At 35.1% G+C, this 21,350-nt stretch overlaps 1 protein-coding gene across 12 annotated transcripts in view; it reads right to left on the bottom strand.

Annotated features, from left to right (window-relative positions):
- The window catches only part of CAB39L (calcium binding protein 39 like), a 156,075-nt gene that overhangs the window by 46,098 nt on the left and 88,627 nt on the right, over positions 1 to 21,350 (bottom strand). For all 12 annotated transcript variants that reach the window (XM_058548151.1, XM_058548149.1, XM_058548146.1 and 9 more), the window contains 2 exons: positions 12,808 to 12,926; positions 1,469 to 1,637 (listed from right to left, as the gene is read on the bottom strand). In XM_058548151.1, the coding sequence (XP_058404134.1) occupies positions 1,469 to 1,637; positions 12,808 to 12,926 (288 nt within the window). The remainder of the gene's footprint in view (positions 1 to 1,468; positions 1,638 to 12,807; positions 12,927 to 21,350) is intronic.

Raw genomic sequence — 21,350 nt, 5'->3', positions numbered from 1 at the left:
AGATTATAATTAAGTAAAAATACATATTTATACCCTGAAAGAAAGAAGTAAATTTGGAATTATGTAACGAACAAGTGGATTGCTGAAATGCCTTTAAAGAAACAAATTTGAATATATACATTTAAATAAGCCTTGCCTATTTTATAATCAACTTGAAAACCTATTTTTTTCAATGATGCTATTTCATCTTCAGCTCAAAATGTTTTTGGAATTCCTCTTCTAAAATGGCCTTCAGAACCGATTTGGTAGACACTGAAGAAAATCAGACTATTTTAGTCATTTTAAAATTTATTTTTATTATCATTATCAAAAACAACAACAGTTCTAGCTAACTTGATCACCCACTTTATCCACTAACCTGGATCTCAAATAGCTTTTCGCTGTTTCCAAAATTTTTATTTGCCCTCAAAGGATAGAGACTTGCTATTATTGAAAAATGAACATGCTACAGACATTGATACCAATTTCAAAATATATTAAATAATGGCAGGATCATAAGAATAAGTAAATGGTTTTCTAAAATAGAAACCTTGAAGGTGTCGTCCCTCATTTTGTATAAGTTCTAGTATTTTAGTTGCAAATTAGCTAGCTATTTTCTAATATGCTCTCTAAACTTCTTTTTGATGGCCGAACTCACAGAAACAGAAAGTAGAATGACGGTTGCCAGGAGGTGGAGGGAGGGGGAAATGGAGAGTTGTTTAATGAGTATAAAGATACGAGTTTCAGTTTTGCAAGATGAAAAAGTTCTGGAGATTGGGTGCATAACAATACGAATATACTTTAACATTACTGAACTGTACACTAAAAAATGGTCAAGATGGTAAATTTTATGTGTATTTTACCACAAATAAAATTTAAAAGACTATTAAATTAAGTTATTAAATTTCCTATATAATAACAAAATAGGTAATAAGTTTATAAATATATACATGATTACAAAAAATTAACTATAATTATTAGCGTATATTTTACCATGTGGGTATTTAAAATTAGACTGATAAAACAATGTGATATCTTTCATATTCAAAGATGTAATTCTCTATCTTCCTTTACTACCCAGTTCCTTTCCTTGGAGGTAACTACTCTTACTGTTTCCCAGATATCCTTCCAGAGGTATTCAGTGCACATGCACCTTAAGTGGCAGTTTATACTCTGTTTTTAACATAAATGAAAGCACGCCATACACAGAGCACTACTTGTTCATTTTCACTTAAATATTGGAATTCATTTCATATGAGTTCATGACAAGTATTTTGAGTTGTTTTTTTCCATAATGTGACAGACTGGCCTAATAGATTGCATTCTATTTACTGAATCCCCTTTACGATCCATATCATATACAGTTGGCTATGCTCAGGCCTAAAGAATATAATTTTATGCTTTTTAAAATTAAATTGCCTCTTCAGAGGCCAAGTGACTTTAAATGCTGAAACTAAATGACCTGGCTGATTAAGAAAAAAAAAATTACCTTAAAAGTAGCAAAGGCATCTGAAGCAATATCAAATGTTGACAACTCCACATACTTAAAGAAATCTCTGAATTGATTAGAAAAGAGGATGATTTTGGCAAGTGGTTCATGTCGAATACATTCTCTCAGCATAATCCCACAACGTAAGGCAATCTGTGGGGCTTCATATCTAAAGCGTAAACGAGAGAGAAATAGAGAACTCTGTCATCTTATTAACAAAATAACATTAATGGTATCAAGAGAACCATTTCAATACTGCTGTTAATAGAAGCATAGATACCACTTGTCACAGCTCATTCAAACACCATTTATTCAATACCCACTGAATATCTAAGGATGTGCTTGGCACTATTCCAGATGCTGGGTTCACAATAGTAAGCACGACAAGGTCATTGCCTTCCCAGTGTTCATATTTTAGTGAGACTGTGTCTGGTGGGGAGGAACAATGAAAAGATAATTTCATATACTGAGAAGTGCTATGAAACTGAAGACAATAGAATAGGTACATTATAGAGTGTGACTACTTAATTTACTTTACTCCACTTTAGTGGTCAGGGAAGGGGCTATGCGTTCCAGGCAAAGGGAACTAACCATGCAAAGACCCCAAGGCAAGAACCAGCTTGGGGAGTTAGAGGAGGAGAAATAAGGCCAGTGTGGTTGGAATGTAGGGGGAAGAGTAGTAAACGGTGTGAACGAGGCAAGAGTGGAGAGAAGAGCAGGTCATATACAGCTTTGTGAGCCAAGGTAAGGAGCTTGGTTTTTATTTTAAGTGTGGTAGAAGCCTTTGGAGAGTTTAAAGCAAGAAATTAACAGGGCCTAACCCTATGCCTTGAAAAGATCACGGTGGCTACCTGTGGAGAATCTATTGTAAAGCAGGGACGAATGGGCGGGGGAGGTAGGTGCTTGAGTGGAAGCTGGGAGACTAGGTAGGAGGAGGAGAAGCTCAGCTAGAGATGACACTGGCTTGAACTGGGGTGGTAGTGGTAGGACAGAGGACTGTGGGCAGGTCACGGATATTGTTAGGAGGAGCGTCAACAGGACTTGTTGGTGCTGTAGCTGGGGTAGGGTGGGGAGTAAATATGCGGTGAGGGAAATTGAGGATTCAAGAATAATAAGGTAATATTTACATGAAATTCAGATTCAAGAATAAAATCTCTTTCCCACAAGTTAGGAAATAGGCTACTTTGTAATATCAAATTTATAAATACAGTCAGGGAAAGAGCAAAGAAAGATACTTGAGTGAATTCATTAGATGAGGGTAGCATTTATTCATTTTTATTCTGTTTTTACACTGAATAATATTCACAAATATCATTTGAATAGTCCCTGAAAAACTCAAATTAACATTAAATGCTAATATATTCAGATAGGCATGATTCTTTGCAGAATATTAAAAAATGCCAATTTCTCTTATCAGAAGAATTTGAAAATCAGCCTACTGACAAACATGGAGAGCTATAAAGTGAGGATATTTTCTGAAATGTGACAGAGAAAAACAATGTCATTTATTAATAGAGTACTTAAGAAAATATAAAATAAAGACTGTTGGCCTAGAGAAAGAACCTAGGGGACAGACAATTAAAACTCAGACTTATTAGTAAGATATTTATGAACATTCATAATTTTGCCCTAAACTTAACTTTTCAATTTCATCTCCATCATATTCCCCAATTCCTTGGAGTATGTCATTCTCTTAACCTAGAATGCCCTTCTCCTTACGTTTCTACCTCTAAGATTCTCTCTCATCTTTCAAGGTTTAGTTCAAATGCCACTTCCTTCTTGAAGTCATTCCTAATCACCCACCATTCAGAATTATTCTCTCCCTCCTCCATATTCCTACAACAGCTTGTCTGTAATTCCACTTTAGCACCTTTTTCTTTCTGTATTATGTTACATCATAATAAGTTGTTATAAATCTGTTTTCTTCACGTTATTACAAACAATTTAATTGCTGGGGATATGTTTTACTCATCCTGTTACCTTCTCCTTTCCTCCTCTACCCCCATCTCCACATAGCATCTATGTCTTATTTATTTTTACCTCCCTCCACCCACACCCTAATCTCCAAAGAGAGCCTAGTGTAATGTTTTTCACAAAGTAAGCATACAATGAATTTAATGAATTGCAAACTCTGACTAAAATTCTTAAAACTAGAGGACTCTAATGAGACACAAACTTTGGCTTATACAAAAACCTGTATGATCTCTAGCCAATGTTTTCTCATTTCTTAACTCAACTTCCAAACTGAGACTATCCATAAAAAGTTTCTATTCCAACTTTTGTGTATAATTACTTCTCTTTTTCCTTGCATTTGGTAAATTTTATTGGAACCATCTGTGATGCACTGACTATCTATTCTTGAGAACCAAGATATTATTTAAAAAAATACTCCTCTGGGTCAGAATACTTATTCCATCCCAGTAGCTTGTGCCCAAGAGTGGAAATATCATTCTCTGAAATGACAACTTCTTAAAGTTAGGAGTGCATTGGGATATATACGGAAATTCCTAATATTCCTCAGTACCCTTTAAGGGATCTATAATTCACATATATCATTTCAATCTGCCTACCCTCTAGAATATTGACTTTTGATAGTTTGTTGCCTACTGTATAAAGACGTGCTCCATAAGTTAAGCCTATCTTAAGTTTCAAATCCCAATAACATTAATATCCTTGGGTTTGGTAAAGAATCAATATTTATCTCATTTATTCTATTCTAGGTTCCCGAGGCCAGGGACCATGACGAATCACTATGTTCTCCACAACGACTAACTTAATGGCAGGTTGCCAATGAAGGTTAATCTGATGAATGTTGAATCGCTACTGAATTGAATAAGAACTGAATCATATCTTCCTTCTGATTTATAGCTTGGATCATATAGTCTGGACTATAATTAACTGTTTGGGTGTGGATAAGGTACACTATTACATATGCATGCTTATTCAAATAATAACAGCATATAAGAGCCCTTTCAAATTTAATGAAAGCTAAAATGTAAGAGCAATTATCTCATCTAGCAGTCAGCTACAGTAAACATTACATTGAAAATGGTTACAAGAAAGATCTTGTGTGAGAATATCTCAATTTAAGAACACAGATTATATTATGTAAGGGGGAAAATAACTGTTGTTATTGATGGAAGAAAACAAAGTCAGCCAGTACTTGAAAACATTTTATAAAATGCCATTCAAAAAACATTTGGCCTCCTCAATACAGTCAAAAAGTTTTGCCTCTAATCTATAAACATTTGCATACTTTAAAAATAATGAGCTAACTCTGTCCATTGAAAATGGCTAGAGGCATAAACAATCCAATACCAATGAGCACCCCCAGCATTCAGATTATAGCCTCTAAGAACCATTCCTCATTAAAAGGAACAAGGGTCCTTGGTAGAAATGGCTGATTCCAGGTCTGTGTTAAAAATGTACAAGATGGGCCTGGTATATCTTGTGCCAGAAAGCAAGGAAACTCTCACAAACTAATGCAGGTGATATCAAATGGACATGGGTCAACTTGAAGAGGCCACAGATACACAACTGAGCACCAAAAAGAAAAATGTGTGCAACTATATAAGACGTATGGAAAATATTAAACCCACTAGTTCATAAGCGATACAGGGTTGGGGGGAGAAGGAGAGAGGAAGAAGGAGGAAGGGGAAGGGGGAGAGGGGGAGAGGGAGAAGACCAGGGGGAGAGAGAGAGAGATAAATAATACTCATTGGACACCAATGGAAGTTCCTAGGGTAACAACTTATTACTCTCTAAACTGATAATTAAAGGGAAAGAACTAGGCATTTATTGTTCCTCTCTGGTATAAATTGTAATTAAATTGTGGTGGATGAGGGAAAGTTATTCTCTATAAAACTACTCCAGTCAATAAATATGCAAGGAATGATAAAATCAGAAAATCAACCTTTTTGTAACCCCTAATAAAATGACTGAATCAATGTTCATCAATGGATGGTAAAACAATTAAGTGTAGTTGATGGGGAACTTTATAATGAATTAGGCTGTCACCATCTGAACCCATTGCTCAATCTTAGCATTATGAAATGTATGTCTCCTGATGTGGTGAAATACAAACTACACAGCACCACCTACAAAACATGATTGCCAAAATAAAATTTAATCTGAATCTAATCAAGACTTTAAATATAACTTCCAATCTAGAAATATAGGTGATAATGGAACAAGTTAAATGACACTATTAGGAAGCAATCTGACAAATCTAGAATGGAGGATATTCTGTAGGATAACTGACTCAGTTTTTGAACAAGTCAATGGCATAAAAAGGGGAGAGGGTACTACTCTAAATGAAAAGTGGCTTAAAAAAGACTTAAGTGACATTACAACCAAATATAATAAGTGGACCTTGTTAGGATCCTTATTTGAACAAACCAACTATGAAATTTTCTGGGGGCAATTAAGGAAATTTGAGTACAGACTGGGTATTAGTTATTAAAGAATTATTGTCAATTTTTAAGTGCAGTAATTATATTGTGGTCATGTAAAAATTATCTTTTTATTTTTCAGATGCATATTAAAGTGCTTAGGGTTGATATGAATATATTACACGAGGTCTGAGATTTGCTTTAAACTACTCAGCCAATCTATCAACAGGAGGGGCTGCATACAAGACCCTGGGTCCCCGGCAGTGACAGTGACACCCACGAACCCAGTGCTCAGGGCAATGGTGCTGCCAGCACCCCTACATAACCCAGGAGCAACAGCGCAGGTGGAACACGGGACAGCAGCACCTGAGCCCGTGAACACCCTGTGGAGAGCCAATTGGGGAACATGAGATCCAGGTGACCCTGGAAGCAGCAGAAGTGATTGCAGCCTGGTGACTCTGCTGGTGACACTTGAGACTGCAGTGACATTGTAAGCAGTAAGGCACCAGCAACCTCAGAGGCACAAGCAGCACAAAGAGGGCACTGACAATGCCTCTGGTAGAGGTAGTGGAGGGTGGAAAGTGCAGGCTCTCAGATACAACCAGAAGCAGCTCAACATCAAAGTAACCAATGCATACCCCAAATCAAAAAGGTATTTACTACCACAAATGCACTGGCAGAGGATCAATTCATCAAGCTCCATGAAGAAGTACAGTAACATGGCAGAACAGAAAGAAATGACAACTCTCTAGAAACCAAACTTGAAGTCACAGAAGATTACCATCTAACTGACAGAGAATTAAAATAGCTGTCATGAAAAAACTCAACAAGTTACAGGAAAACTCAGACAGTTCAATGATCTCAGGAAGAAAATTAATGAACAGAGGGAGTACTTCACCACAGAGACTAAAACTCTAAAAAAAACCAAACAGAAATTCTGGAGATGAAGAACACAGTGAGATGAAAAATAAAGTATAAAGCACTGGAAGTAGAGCAGACCATATGAAAGAGAAAATTAGCAAGCTCAAAGATAGAAATCTAGACATGATTCAGGTAGAAGAAGAGAGAGAACTAAGATTTTTAAAAAATGAAGAAATTCTACAAGAAATATCAGACTCAATTAGGAAAAGCAACATAAGGATAATGGGTATCCCAGAAGGAAAAGAAGGAGAAAGGAACAGAGAGCTTATTCAAAGAAATAATAGCTGAGAACTTCCCAAACCTAGGGAAGGTACTGGATATACAAGTACATGAAGCTAACAAAACTCCTAATTATCTCAACACAAAAGGACCTTCTCCAAGGCATATTATATTAAAACTGTCAAAAGCCAATGACAAAGAAAGAATATTAAGGGTGGCCAGAGAGAAGAAAACAACTTACAAAGGAACCCCCATTAGGCTATCAGCAGATTTCTCAGCAGAAACTCTCAAGGCTAGGAGAGAGGGGAATGATATATTCAAAATATTTAAAGACAAAAACTATCACCCAAGAACAGTCTATCCAGCAAAGTTATCCTTCACATATGAAGGAGAAAAAAAGACTTTTTCGACAGACAAAAGCTGAGGGAGTTCATTGCCACCAGATCTGCCTTACAAGAAATGTGGAAAGGAGCCTCCTACCTGAAATAACATACTCCAGCCAAAAAAAAAAAAAAAAAAAAGGAAGAGGTATTGGGGAGATAGATGAAACAAACACAGCAAAATATTGATGGTTGTTAAGGTTGGGTGATGGGTACATAGGGTTTCTTTGTACTTTCTACTTTTGTATATGGTTGAAAATGTTTGTAATAAAAAATTATAATAAAAATTATAAAAATTCTCCTATTGGGATAAATTTATGATTTTAATATTAGACTTCTGGAACATCTTCTATTGGCCATGATTCTTTACAGATTACTGAGAGGAGTTTGTTTAGTGACGTCATCCTCAAGTTCTCTCAGTGTCCTGGAATGTCACTTGCCTGGGCCAGGAGAAAAGTTCATCTAGAGAATGTCTTTACTTATAATTTTTTCATAAAATGTGGGTTCCAAATCCTTTATACTATGTTTTGAATCCCATATCCAGATGATTCTCTTTGACGGATAAGTATCAATTTATTTCTATCTTAAACAGCCTTTATGGTTAGACTTAGGTTCAATATAGCATGCTACTATCATATTCCTAAACAACATCATTGTTTGATGTATGAATGCACCAATCAAGTTATGTCCTAAGTTTTTAAGTAACTTGACAAGAGATAATTCAGTGAAAATGCTAACCTTTAACAAAGGGCTAAATCTCTAGCATTTCAAGCTAAACTAGAAAATGGTGACAGGTAAAGTGGATTCTGGTGCAACTATTCTATTTAGGACTTCTTGTTGTCTACCCTGTCCTCAGGGACTTCTATAACTTCCTCTCCCTTCACATCTGAATGGTCCTCAAATCTTATTAAGGATATATTAATGGTAAAAAAACATGGAATTTAGAAATGGATCTGGATTGAAAACTTGGCTCTGTTACTTATTAGCTGCATAACCTTGAGCAATAGCCTTACTCTAAGTTTTAATTTCTTCAACTGTAAAATGGTAGGAAACCTTACAAACTTAGTTTAAAATGGTAAAAAGCTTTCAAACTTAGTTTGTAGCCTTACAAACTAAACTAAATATTAACTTTTCAGAAGAAATGAAAAGACATTTTATAAAACTTTCCTAACGAATCAGATTTGAGGGAGTTATGCTTAAAATAAACAATTCATATTTCTCTATTGTGTGCTATAATTACATGAAAATAGAGTCAGAATAGAAATCTGTATATTAAGAAAGTGGCTTTTTAATTAAACAATTCAAAATTATTTTCTCTACATATTAGAAAAATGAACAAAGCTATTTAAGTTTTTTTCTTAAATACAGAAAAAATGACATATAATTATTTATTACAAATTATCCATTAAAATAGGATCACTGGTAAATACAGGTGATAAATAGAAAAGTTTGCATTTCAAATATAAGGAAGATTTCTACTTACAACAATTTAATAGTTTGTTTAGAAACTGAATGACCCATTGCATCTAATAATTTGTATAAGAACAGTAACCATCAAATAATTTGTATAAGAACAGAACATTTACCATCAAATAGGTCAGAGGCACATTTTCAAATAACTAAAGATATAATAAAGATACATAAAGATACACTGATTATTCATACTCAGTAAACTTTATACATAATCCTAATTTCAAAAAAGCCAAGGCTCCACAAATTTTACAGAGTCACATATAAATAAACATAATCCAGCAGTAAAAAGTCATCAAAAGAGATTCCAGTTTTTATATGTCTCTCAAAAATATCAATTTATAAGCTACAGCATCACAAAAACTCCCTTCTCTCCTCCAGTTCACTTGCAGCCACTTTGGAGCCTCCCACTATTAAATCTCCAAAACCTTCTCCTGACACTGGTGGGTTGTCTCCCTCTGATTCCTTCCTCCTCATCTCCAAGTCTTGTTTGTGCAAGTGGACATAATCTCCAGCTTAGTCTAGTTCCCCTGCCTGGCTTCCAATCACCAGCTCTTTTCTCAATTTGCTCTACTGAAAGATGGGGGAGGGGGAGAAACCATGGACAATTACACATTAATGAATCCTGTGCACATCACAAATAAAAAAGGCTTGCTATAGATCTGTAAATATGTCCCAGCAGTTAAATTATTAATAAATAACAATTAGAATTAGTTGTTTATCTTCTGTCTCATTATTCTAGATTGAGAAAATGAAGTTTTCTTCAATGTAGTTGTCATTCTTCACCAACTTAATTTTAAAAATAAATATCCAATTAAGCTAAATGTTTTTATCTTCCACAAAGTATATACAATGTATAAATGTATAAAATGTATATCATTCTACAAAATATAAAAGGAATGAAATTAATTTTAAATTACCCTACAGCTTACTTTGTAATTTACTAGATTGCCTTTCCTCTTCATTAATCTGAATTCTTAAAGTTTAAGAGTATTAACTGCTATATGTTTATAATTTCCTTGTTAAGAAGATACCAAATCCATGTCTTTAGCAGAGCCACTTGTACCTAGTATGCCTCTTTGCACAAAGTAAATACAAGGCAGTTGCCGTTACCCGACTGCTATTCAATGACAACAGCTACAGGAGATCCTCCACACTAATAACTCCCTCTCTGGGAATGAAGCTCATGGAGTTGCATGCATCCCTTCAACAGTGAGCCCACAGTGGAAGATACTGTTCTAGATCATCCAAATCACTACTCTTCTCCATCAGCTGATATGACTTCCAGTTTATTTTTAGTACAATAAATTTCAGCATTCTCAAGGGATCATTTATTTACAAACTAAATTTAAATGACTATTAATTTATCTCCACTTCCTGAAACACAAATCTTCCTCTCCTAAAGCTCTTCAGTGGATCCCCATTTCCCACAAGGTAATGCCAAATGCTTTTAGCTTAACATTTTAGAATCTCTAGAAGTAGGTCCAAATTGATCATTTTGGCCTTATCCACCAATGAACAGCTGTGCAGATGATATCTCAGTGGGTCCATTAAATCTTGCAGATCCACCTGAGCTGGAAATGAGAACTTTCCTTTATTATATTATTCTGACACTTATATATGACCTTAATTATAGTTATTTAAAATAGTACTTAATTATAGTTATTTAAAATAGTACATATATTTCAATGTGAATTGTAGCTCTTAAGAGGGATAAGGATAATAATTTCTTAGATTAACAATTACTGATTATCATATGCTAGGTCTGTGCTTTGCAAGCATTATCTCTTTGAAGAATCATAGCAACCTACTGAAATAGTTATTATTATTGTCTCCATATCGCAATGAAGAAACCAAGACTTAAGGAAGTTAGGTAACTTGCTCAAGGTCTTACAGTAATTAAGTAGCAGAATCCTGACTAAGAACACGGGTCTGTCTAACAATGCATAGTCAATGGTATATAATGCAATATTATTTTAGTGTGAAGATAATATTATAAATTTTATTCTTATTTTACACATAAGGAAACTGAGGCTTGGAAAGATGCAGTGACTTGCCAAAAGTCACAGAGCCAAGAAGTGCAAGAGACCAGAAAAAGGAATAATCAGAGAACAAAAAAAGAGTTCTTATAAATTAAAAATACAGTAGCTGAAATGAAAATTCAGTAGAGTTTACCTTCAACAAAAGATAAAATTAAGAACACCTTCTGACAGGTAAAACAAAAAGACGAAACAGAAAACAGAAGAGATAAGAAATCAATCACAGAGAGTTAACTCTGACTAATAGGAGATCTAGAAAGTGAGAATAGAAAAATAGAAGGGGAAAAAATTTTCAAAGAAACGATATGTGACAGAGAATGTTAGCTGCCCACCGAAATCCATTCTCTTCTTCCTGAGCACCCTACTACATTTCTCAGGTTCCCTTAAGAATTAAGGGGCCAAGTGACTAAGTGCTCTCAAACGGAACATGAGTAGGAGTGATGTGAGCCATTTCCAGGCCTGGCTCATAAATTCTCCCATGTATTTTTGCCTTCCTGTGGGCCAAAGTGGCAATGAACAAAGCGATCTTAGGAACCACATGTTGAAAGAATCTCTGCTGACCTAGAACATCTGCTCTGCACTATTACATGAGAAATAAACTTATCTTGTGGTGGAGCCACTCCATTTTGGGGTCTATTTGTTATAAAGTTTAAGGTTTGTTAAAAAAATTAGCCCACCCTAACTAATACATGATACAAGTATATTTCCCTTTGCAGAACTGAAAGACATAATTCTCCAGTAAAAACAATATTTTGTGCTAAAAAACAAAGGAATCACAGTACACTACTTTGTTCAACAATGAATAATTACATAGACAATAATTTTATTGTGATTTTTTTATAAAATAAAAAATTGCAATAAGTATATTGGGAGGATAAGGGAAAGGAAAATGGAGTAGTTGTGGTGGTGAAAAAACCAAATTATCATCTAGTCTATGAGAAACTCAAAAGATAGTTTTTAAAATTGGTAAATCAAAAGATTAGTATAAGCCTATTATTTGTAATACACAGGTAAACACCAGAAGAACAAATAAAAAAGATGAAAGTGGTTGTCTTTGGGCAATGCAACTGAGGAATAGAGAAGGAAGAAGCAAAGAGGTGCTGTTTGTTGATATATCTTATTTTTAAACTACATGGTATGTATTACTTTGATATAATTAAACATTTAAAATGTATCAGAGTATTTGGAAACTGAACACAGACGAGATGGACTAGGTATGGAACATCACACTAGGTTTGAGATGGTAGAGTAGAAAGATAGGGAAGGGGAGGAAGAAGATAGTCTGCTGTCCCCAAGTCTTACTACATCCAGATCTCCAGCCTTCAGGAGTTAGAGGCCTCAAAATGTCCAAGAAACATTTATAAATGAGTATCCATAAAAAGTAATAATCAGGGATTCTACTACCTGGCTAGACTTTAGTTTTTCAGTTGCCCTATGGTCCCATATACATACAGTATTATTTACTCTATCCCCACGTGGAAGCATGTCATCTTGGCAGATGTTAGTCATTGAAAGAATTGTGTGTGTGTGTGTGTGTGTGTGTGTGTGTGTGTGTGTAACGAAGGGATTCGGTCTCATGCAAACAGGAAAAGGGTACTCGCGCAGCTAGGAAAAGGGCAGACTGGGAAACGACAAGCAATAATAGAATAGGAAGAGACAGATACGAGGAAAGTGGAGGAAAGAGAGGCAGTAAATGGAAGGAACTTTATTTAGAAACATAAAAGATGCAAAGAAAAGATTTTGCTGCGGCCTAAGTAATCATGGCGACATAGATTTGGAGCGTTGACCTCAAGAATGGCAAATACCTTTACTATGATTTCAAAAGAGAACCCATCATATATCTCAAAGGAGGTGAATGCTATATACTTCTAACAACTATTCTAAACTCAAACCTACTTTAAAGGAAACCATGCACGTACCCTTTGAGGAGCATAAAGAGGATATGAGGATGAGCACTAATGTACTCCACAGTAGGACTCCGAGTGCCTATCTGTCTTCTCAGGATGTTGTTAAATATCTGGGTCACATCTTTTTTTCCCTGTTAAAGAAACAAACCACCATTAAATTGCACACTTTAAATGGGTGAACTGTATGGCATGTAAATTATATCACAAAAGCTGTTAATACACACACACACACAAACAGAAATAGCACTGTCCTTTACAACACGCAAAAACATTAATTTACTCTTTTCATTTATTTTTAATTAGCTGTGCTTTCAAACATTCAAACATAGAGTCTACAAAATGGATGCAGCTCCTTTCCACAGGATTTGCACTGTGGGAAATTTGAACAACTAGAGGTCTATTTCTCACAGCAGTAAATGAAATGGCGCAGAAGAATATAAAATAGCGAATACGAATTCTTTATTTTTTTTACTTTTTAGCTTTATTTAAGAAGAAAATCATGCTTAACTTTTTTAAACCTTCATAAATAAGGAGGGAAAAATAGATGAATAAAATAGAGATTTTAGCAAATGTAGGTTGGAATCAAATTCCTTTTTCTTAGATATACTTCTTGGTAATTTTTTCCCTCTGCTTTATCCATTCTCCTTTCACCTTGATGCATTAAAAAAAAACTGAGTTTGCTACTAGGTGGATATAGCTGACTTAGATGATCGTAAGAAATTATGTCTAGCCTAGATGAACAGAAGGAAGCACTCAGTCCTAGTAGCCTGAGCCAGAGGAACTACAGCCAGTCTTGGATAGGGCTTCTTAGAGTCCTCATACACAAGACTTCTGCTCTCACACACTCTACAACCTGAGGCTAGCCTGCTTCTCCAATTGAAGCTCCAGATTGAACCGGAGTGTATTAAACAGAAAATAAGGACAAGAATGACATTCCACTGTCAATTACTATGGCCCTGATTCTGGCCTTTATTTCTCAACTGAACTATTAAAAAGCGTCATCCAGTTATATCTTCCACTTGAAAGCATCCTTCACTCTGCAGAGTGAGCTAGCTAGAATGCAAATGCGACCATGCCATTCTCTTCTCTTAAGCTCTTCAATGACTCCCTTTTGCTTAGAAAAATGGCCAATGCCTTCCATGACCTGGCCCTTGCCTACCTCTCCAGCCTCATCAGCACTCTCTCACTTTCCAATTGCTACTTTAAGTACACTTATACACAGTCTTTCATGCTTCTATAACTTTGTTCATGCTCTTCCATTTGTCCTGAATGCTTTCCCTTCCTTCCTTTTTCTAGCTAATTCTTAGTCATCCTTTAAGATTCAATTTAGAAGTATTTGTGTCTGGTATAAGTGCCCTTCTCTGTATTGCAACACCATCCTTTGACTACATTGATCAGTACCCCTACCTCTACCTTTACCATCGCCATAGCAGCTAACATTCATTAAGTCCTTACTCTGTGCCAGACACTTATGATAAGAGCTTTACATGTATTGTCCAATCCTCACAACAGCCTTATAATGTACATATTATAAGTAAAGAAATGAAGAACTAGCAAGGTTATCTTACTCAGACCGAATGTGGGAGAGCCAGGACTCCATCCCAAGTTGACGCAATCCAGAGCCTGGGTTCTCAGCCATCATACTAAATGGACGCCAACTCTGAACATAGCACATCGAAATGAATGAGTTTCGTCTCTAATCTCCTCATCAAACTATAAGCTCTCAAGGACACAGGCCACATTTCAATACGCATATTAAGGCCCAGTATATAGTAGTATTCAATATTTATTGGACTTATTTATTAGTTTAGAGGCATAGCCATCTGTAAATCCTTTATCACAAATATGGGCCATTGATCTCTCCTATCTATCAATGTGGCACTTTTTTAATACTAAATGAACTAAGACTCAAAATGAAGAGAAGACAGTAAGATTACTCTACTAATTACTCAATCTTAAAACTACTGGCCATATAAAATATGGACTAAGTATTGATTAAGAATAGTAATATATACAAAAGTATATCATTCACCTTATCAAAAATTGGCTCAAAATAGATCACAGACTTAACATGTAAAACATAAAACTATAAGACTTTTAGGAAAAAACAGAGGAAAATCTTCAGGATCCAGAGCTAGGTAAAGAGTTCTTAAACTGGACACTAAAAGCACAATCTATAAAAGAAAAATTGATAAATTGAACTTCATCAAAATTTAAAACTTTTGCTCTGCAAAAGATCCTTTTGATAGGATGAAAAGATAAGCTACAGACTGGGAGAAAATACTCCAAACCACATATGTAACAAAAAACTATTATCTAGAATCTGTAAAGAACCCTCGACACTTAATATTGTAAAAACCAAACAATCCAATTAGAAAATGGGCAAAAGACATGAAGAGACATTTCACAAAAGAGGATATACAGATGGCAACAAGCACACAAAAGATGATGAACATCATTAGCCATTAGGGAAAGGCAAATTAAAACCACAATGAGATATTACTACACACCTATCAGAAAGGCTAAAATAAAAAATAGTGATAACACTAAATGCTGTCAAGGATGCAGAGAAACTACTCTTACACATTGCTGGTAGAGATGTAAAATGGCATAGCCAATCTGGATAATAATCTGGCAATTACTTAAAAAACTGAACATTCAACTACCAGACTAGCAATTGCACTCCTGGTATTTATCAGAGAGAAATGAAACCTGGCCACGAATATGCGGAGCAGCTTTACTTGTAATAGAAAAAAGCTGGAAGCAACCTAGAAACTCTTCTACAGGTAAATGGTTAAACAAACTAACTGTGGTACATCTATACCAGGGACTACTGCTCAACAATAAAACAGGAATGAACTATTAGTACATGCAACAACTTGGATGAATCTTCAGGAATTATGCTGAGCAAAAAAAAGCCAATCCCAAAAGGTTACACACAGTATGGTTCCATTTACATAATTTTTGACATGACAAAATTACAGAAATGGAGACCAGATTAGTGATTGCTAGAGGTCAGGGATGGGGTGGTGATGGGGGTGAGAGGTGAGTGTGGCTATAAAAGGGCAAGAGGAGGGATCTTTGTGGTAGGAAATTTTTTATATCTTCACTTTATCAATATCAATATCTTAGTCATGCTACTATACTATAGTTTTGCAAGGTGTTAACCATTGGGGAAACTAGGAAGGTACACAAGATCTCTCTGTATTATTTCTTACAACTGCATGCCAATCCATAATTATTTCGAAATAAAAATAAAGGTTAATTTTTTTAAAGTATTTCTTCATCCAACATTATTTATTTATATTTTCAGCTTTACTGAGGTATAATTGACAAAACTGCAATATATTTAAAGTGTACAATGTAATGATTTGACCTATGTACACATTGTGAAAAGATTCCCATCATCCAGTTAATTGACACACATATCACCTGACATATTTACCCTTTTTGGGGGTGGAGGGTGACAACACAAGTTCTACTCTCTTAGCAAATTTCAATTATAAAATAAAGTATTAGCAACTACAGACACCATGTTATACATTAGATCCTCAGACCTTATTCAAGTTACAATTGAAAGTTTGTACCCATTTACCACCTCTCCCCATTTGCCCCACCCTCCAAGCCCCTGGCAACCACCATTCTACTCCCTCTTTCTGAGCTCACCATTTTTTTTTTTTTGTAGATTCCACATATAAGTGATACCATGCAGTATTTGTCTTTCTCTGTCTGGCTTATTTCACTTAGCATAACACCTTTCAGGTTCACCCTTGTCACAACTAGTAGGATTTATTTCTTTTTTAAGGCTGAATAATATTCATATGTGTGTGTGTGTGTATATATATATATACACACATATGCATACATATATACATTTTCTTTATCCATTTGTCTGTTGATAGACATGTAGGCTGTTTCCATACCTTGGCTATTGTGAATAATGCTGCAATGAACACAGGAGTACAGACATCTCTTCCAGATAATGATTTCATTTCCTTTGGATACATACCCAGCAGCGATACTGCTGGATCATATGGTAGTTCTGTTTTTAATTTCTTGAGGAACCTCCATACTGTTTTCCATAGTGGTTGTACCAGTTTACATTCTCACCAATAGTGTACAAGGGTTCCTATTTCTCCACATCCTTGTCAGCATTTGTTATATCTTTTCTTTTTGATTAACAGCCATTCTAACAGGTGTGAGGTGATAGCTCATTGTGGTGTTTTTTGTGTGTGTGTGAGGAAGATCAGCCCTGAGCTAAAATCCATGCTAATCCTCCTCTTTTTGCTGAGGAAGACTGGTTCTGAGCTAACATCTATTGCCAATCCTCCTCCTTTTTTTCCCCAAAGCCCCAGTAGATAGTTGTATGTCATAGTTGCATATCCTTCTAGCTGCTGTATGTGGGACGTGGCAACAGCATGGCCGAAGAAGAGGTGCGTCAGGGCGCGCCGAGGATCCAAACTCAGGCTGCCAGTAGCGGAGCGTGCACACTTAACCGGAGCGTGCACACTTAACCGCTAAGCCACAGGGCCGGCCCCTCATTGTGGTTTTAATTTGCATTTCTCTGATGATTACTGATGTTGAGTACCTTTTCATGTACCTGTTTGCCATTCACATGTCTTCTTTGGAAAAATGTCTGTTCAGGTTCTGTACCCATTTTTCAATTGCGTTATTTGGCTTTTTGCTATTGAGTTGTATGTGTTCCTTGTACACTTTAGATATTAACCCCTTACTGCATATGTGGTTTGCAAAAATATTCTCTTCTATTCCATAGGTTGCCTTTTCATTTTGTTGATGGTTTCCTTTACTGTGCAGCTTTCTAGTCTGATGTAGTCCCCCTTATTTACTTTTGTTTTTGTTGCCTTTGCTTTTGGCATCAAATCCAAAAAAATCATTGCCAAAACCAATGTCTAGGATCTTACCCCTGTTTTCTTCTAGGAATTTTATGGTGTCAGGTCATATGTTCAAGTCTTAATCCATTCTGAGTTTATTTTTGTGTATGGTGTAACATAGGGGGTCAATTTCATTCTTTTGCATGTGGATATCCCGTCTTCCCAACACCCTTTACTGAAGAGACTATCCTTTCCCTACTGTATATTCTTGGTTCTTTTGTTGAAAATTAATTGACAATATACACATGGGTTTATTTCTAGGTTTATATTTTTTTCCATTGATCTATGTATCTGTTTTTATGCCAGTACCATACTTTTTAAATAGCTTTGTAAAATAGTTTGAAATCAGGAAGTATGATGCCTCCACCTTTGCTCATTCTCAAGATTACTTTGGCTATTCAGGGTCTTTTGTGGTTCCATATGAATTTTAGGAATGTTATGTTATTTCTGTGAAAAATGCATTGAAATTTTGATAGGTATTGCAATAAATCTGTAGACCACTTCGGGTAGTACTGCCATTTTAACATTAATAATCCTTCCAATGGGTGAACACAGAATATCGTTCCATTTATTTGTGTCTTCTTCAATTTCTTTCATCAACGTTTTACAGTCTTCAGTGTAGAGATCTTTCACCTTCTTGGTTAAATTCATTCCTAAATATTTTATTCTTTTTGATGCTACTGTAAATGGAATTATTTTCTTAATTTCTCTTTCTGATTGTTCATTGTTAACGTAAAGAAACAAAACTAATTTTTGTATATTGATTTTCTGTCTGCAACTTTACTGAATTCATTTATTAGTTCTAACAGGTTTTTGGTGGAGTCTTTAGGGTTTTCTCTACATAATATTACATCACCTGCAAATAGGAAAGTTTTACTTCCTTTCCAATTTGGATGCCTTTTATTTCTTTTTCTTGCCTAATTGCTGTGGCTACACCTTCCAGTAGTATGTTGAATAAGTGGTGAGAATTGGCATCCTTGTCTTGTTTCTGACCTTTGAGGAAAAGTTTTCAGCTTTTCCCCATAGCTGTGGGCTTGTCATATATGGCCTTTATCATGTTGAGGTACATTCTTTTCATACCCAACTTATCATAAAAAGATGTTGAATTTTCAAATGCTTTTTCTGCATCTACTGAAATGATCATATGATTTTTACCCTTCATTTTGTTAACATGGTGTTTCACATTGATTGATTGGTGGATACTGAACCATCCTTGCATCCCAGAGATAAATTCCACTTGATCATGATGTATGATCTTTTTAATGTATTATTGACTTTGGTTTGTTAATATTTTATTGAGGATTTCTGCATCTATGTTCATCAGGAATACTGGCCTATAATTTTCTTTTCTTTTAGTGTCCTTGTCTGGCTTTGGTATCAGGGTAATGCTGACTTCATAAAATAAGTTTGGAAGTGGTCCTCCTTTTCTATTTTTGGAAGAGTGTGAGAAGGATTGGTATTAACTCTTCTTTGAATGTTTGGTGAATTCACCAGTGAAGCCATCCAGTCTTGGACCTTCCTTTCTTGGGAGGTTTTTGATTACTGATTCAATCTCCTTATTAGTAATCGATCTGTTCAGATTTTCTATTTCTTCATGATTCAGTCTTAGGAGGTTGTACATTTCTAGGAATTTGTCCATAGTAGTTTTTTATGATTCTTAGTACTTCTGTTATCAGTTTCATTTCTTTTATTTCTGATTTCATTTATGTGAGTCTTCTCTCATTTTTTCTTAGTCTAGCTAAAGATCTGTCCATTTTGCTTATCTTTTCAAAAAACCAGCTCTTAGTTTCATTGATCTTTTCTGTTGTCTTTCTAGGCTCTATTTCACTTATTTCTGCTCTGATCTTTGTTATTTCCTTCCTTCTACTAACTTTGGGCTTAGTTTGTTCTTTTTCTAGTTCCTTAAGGTGTAAAGTTAGGTTGTTTATTTGAGATCTTTCTTTTTTCTTAATGTAGGCATTTATCACTATAAACTTTCTTCTTAAAACTACTTTTACCACATCCCATAAGTTTCGGTATGTTCTGCTTCCATTTTCCTTTGTCTCAAGATAGTTTTTGATTTCAGTTTTGATTTCTTCCTGACCCATTGGTTGTTTAGGAGAATGTTGTTTAATCTCCACATATTTGTGAATTTTCTAGTTTTCCTCTTGTACTTGACTTTTAGTTTCACACCACTGTGGTTGGAAAAGATGTTTTATGATTTTAATCTTCTTAAATTTATTAAGACTACTGCCATTTTGTTAATTGTTTGCTGGCTGTTTTGCAGTTCCTTTCTTCCTCTCTTCCTTTGTGATATGATGATTATTTGTAGTGATATGCTTTGATTCCTTTCTCTTTATCTTTTGTGTATCTACTATAGGTTTTTGCTCTGTGGTTACCATGAAGCTTACAATAAAACACCTCATATTTATAATAGTCTAATTTAAGCCGATAACAACTTAACTTCAAACTCATATAAAAGCTTTACTTTTGTGCATTCTCTCCTCCCATAGTTTATGTTTTGATGTCACAATTTATATTTTTTTATAATTTTATACAAATTATTGTATAGCTATTTTTAATACTTTTGTCCTTTAACCTTTATACTAGAGTTATAAGTGATTTACCCACCACCATTACAATATTAGAGTATTCTAAATTTAACTACATATTTACCTTTACAAGTGAGTTTTCGTATGTTTCCATGTTACTAATTAGTATCCTTTCATTTTGGCTGGAAGAACTCCCACTAACATTTCTTGTAAGGCCAATCTAGTGGTGATTGACTCCTTCAGCTTTTGTTTGTCTAGGAAACTCTCTCTCCTTCAGTTCTGAAGGACAACTTTTCTGGGTATAGTATTCTTGATTGGAAGTTTCTTCTTTCAACACTTTGAATATATCATTCCACTCCCTTCTGGCCTCTAAGATTTCTGCTGAAAAATCCACTGATAGTCTTATGGAGGTTCCTTTGCATGTAACAAGTTGCTTTTTTCTTGCTGTTTTTAAGATTCTCTCTATGTCTTTAACTTTTAACAATTTAATTATAACGTCTCAGTGTGGGTCCGTGTGGATTTATCTTATTTGGTACTCTCGGGGCTTTCTGGATCTGGATGTCCATTGCTTCCCCCAGGTTAGGGAAGCTTTCAGCCATTATTTCTTTGAATAAGCTTTCTGTCCCTTTCTCTATCTCTTCTCCTTCTGGGACCCCTATCATGCATATATTGGTCTGCTTGATGGTGTTCCTGAAGTCTCTTAAGCTATCTCCACTCTTTTTCCTTCTTTTTTCTTGTTATTCATCTGATTCATGAATTCCACTGCCCCATTTTTGAGTTTGCTGATCCTTTCTTCCATTTGATCTAGTCTGATGTTAAACTCCTCTATTGAATTTTTCAGTTTAGTTATTGTATTCTTAAGTTCTCTGATGGTCCTTTTAAATATTTTCTATCTCTTTGTTGAAATTCTCCCTTAGTTATTACGTATTGCTTCTTGACTTTAGCAAGCATCCTTATGACTATTATTTTGAACTCTCTTATCAGGTAAATCACTTATCTCCATTTCATTAAGATTGGTTTCTGGAGATTTATCTTGTTCTTTTGTTTGGAACATATTTCCTTGTTTCTTCATTTTCTGTGACCCTGTGTAAATCAGATAAAACAGTCACCTCTCTCAGTTTTGACAGAATGG

Source organism: Diceros bicornis, chromosome 9, assembly GCF_020826845.1.
Source record: "Diceros bicornis minor isolate mBicDic1 chromosome 9, mDicBic1.mat.cur, whole genome shotgun sequence".
NCBI lineage: Eukaryota > Metazoa > Chordata > Mammalia > Perissodactyla > Rhinocerotidae > Diceros > Diceros bicornis.
This window is presented reverse-complemented; position numbering and strand designations above follow the sequence as displayed.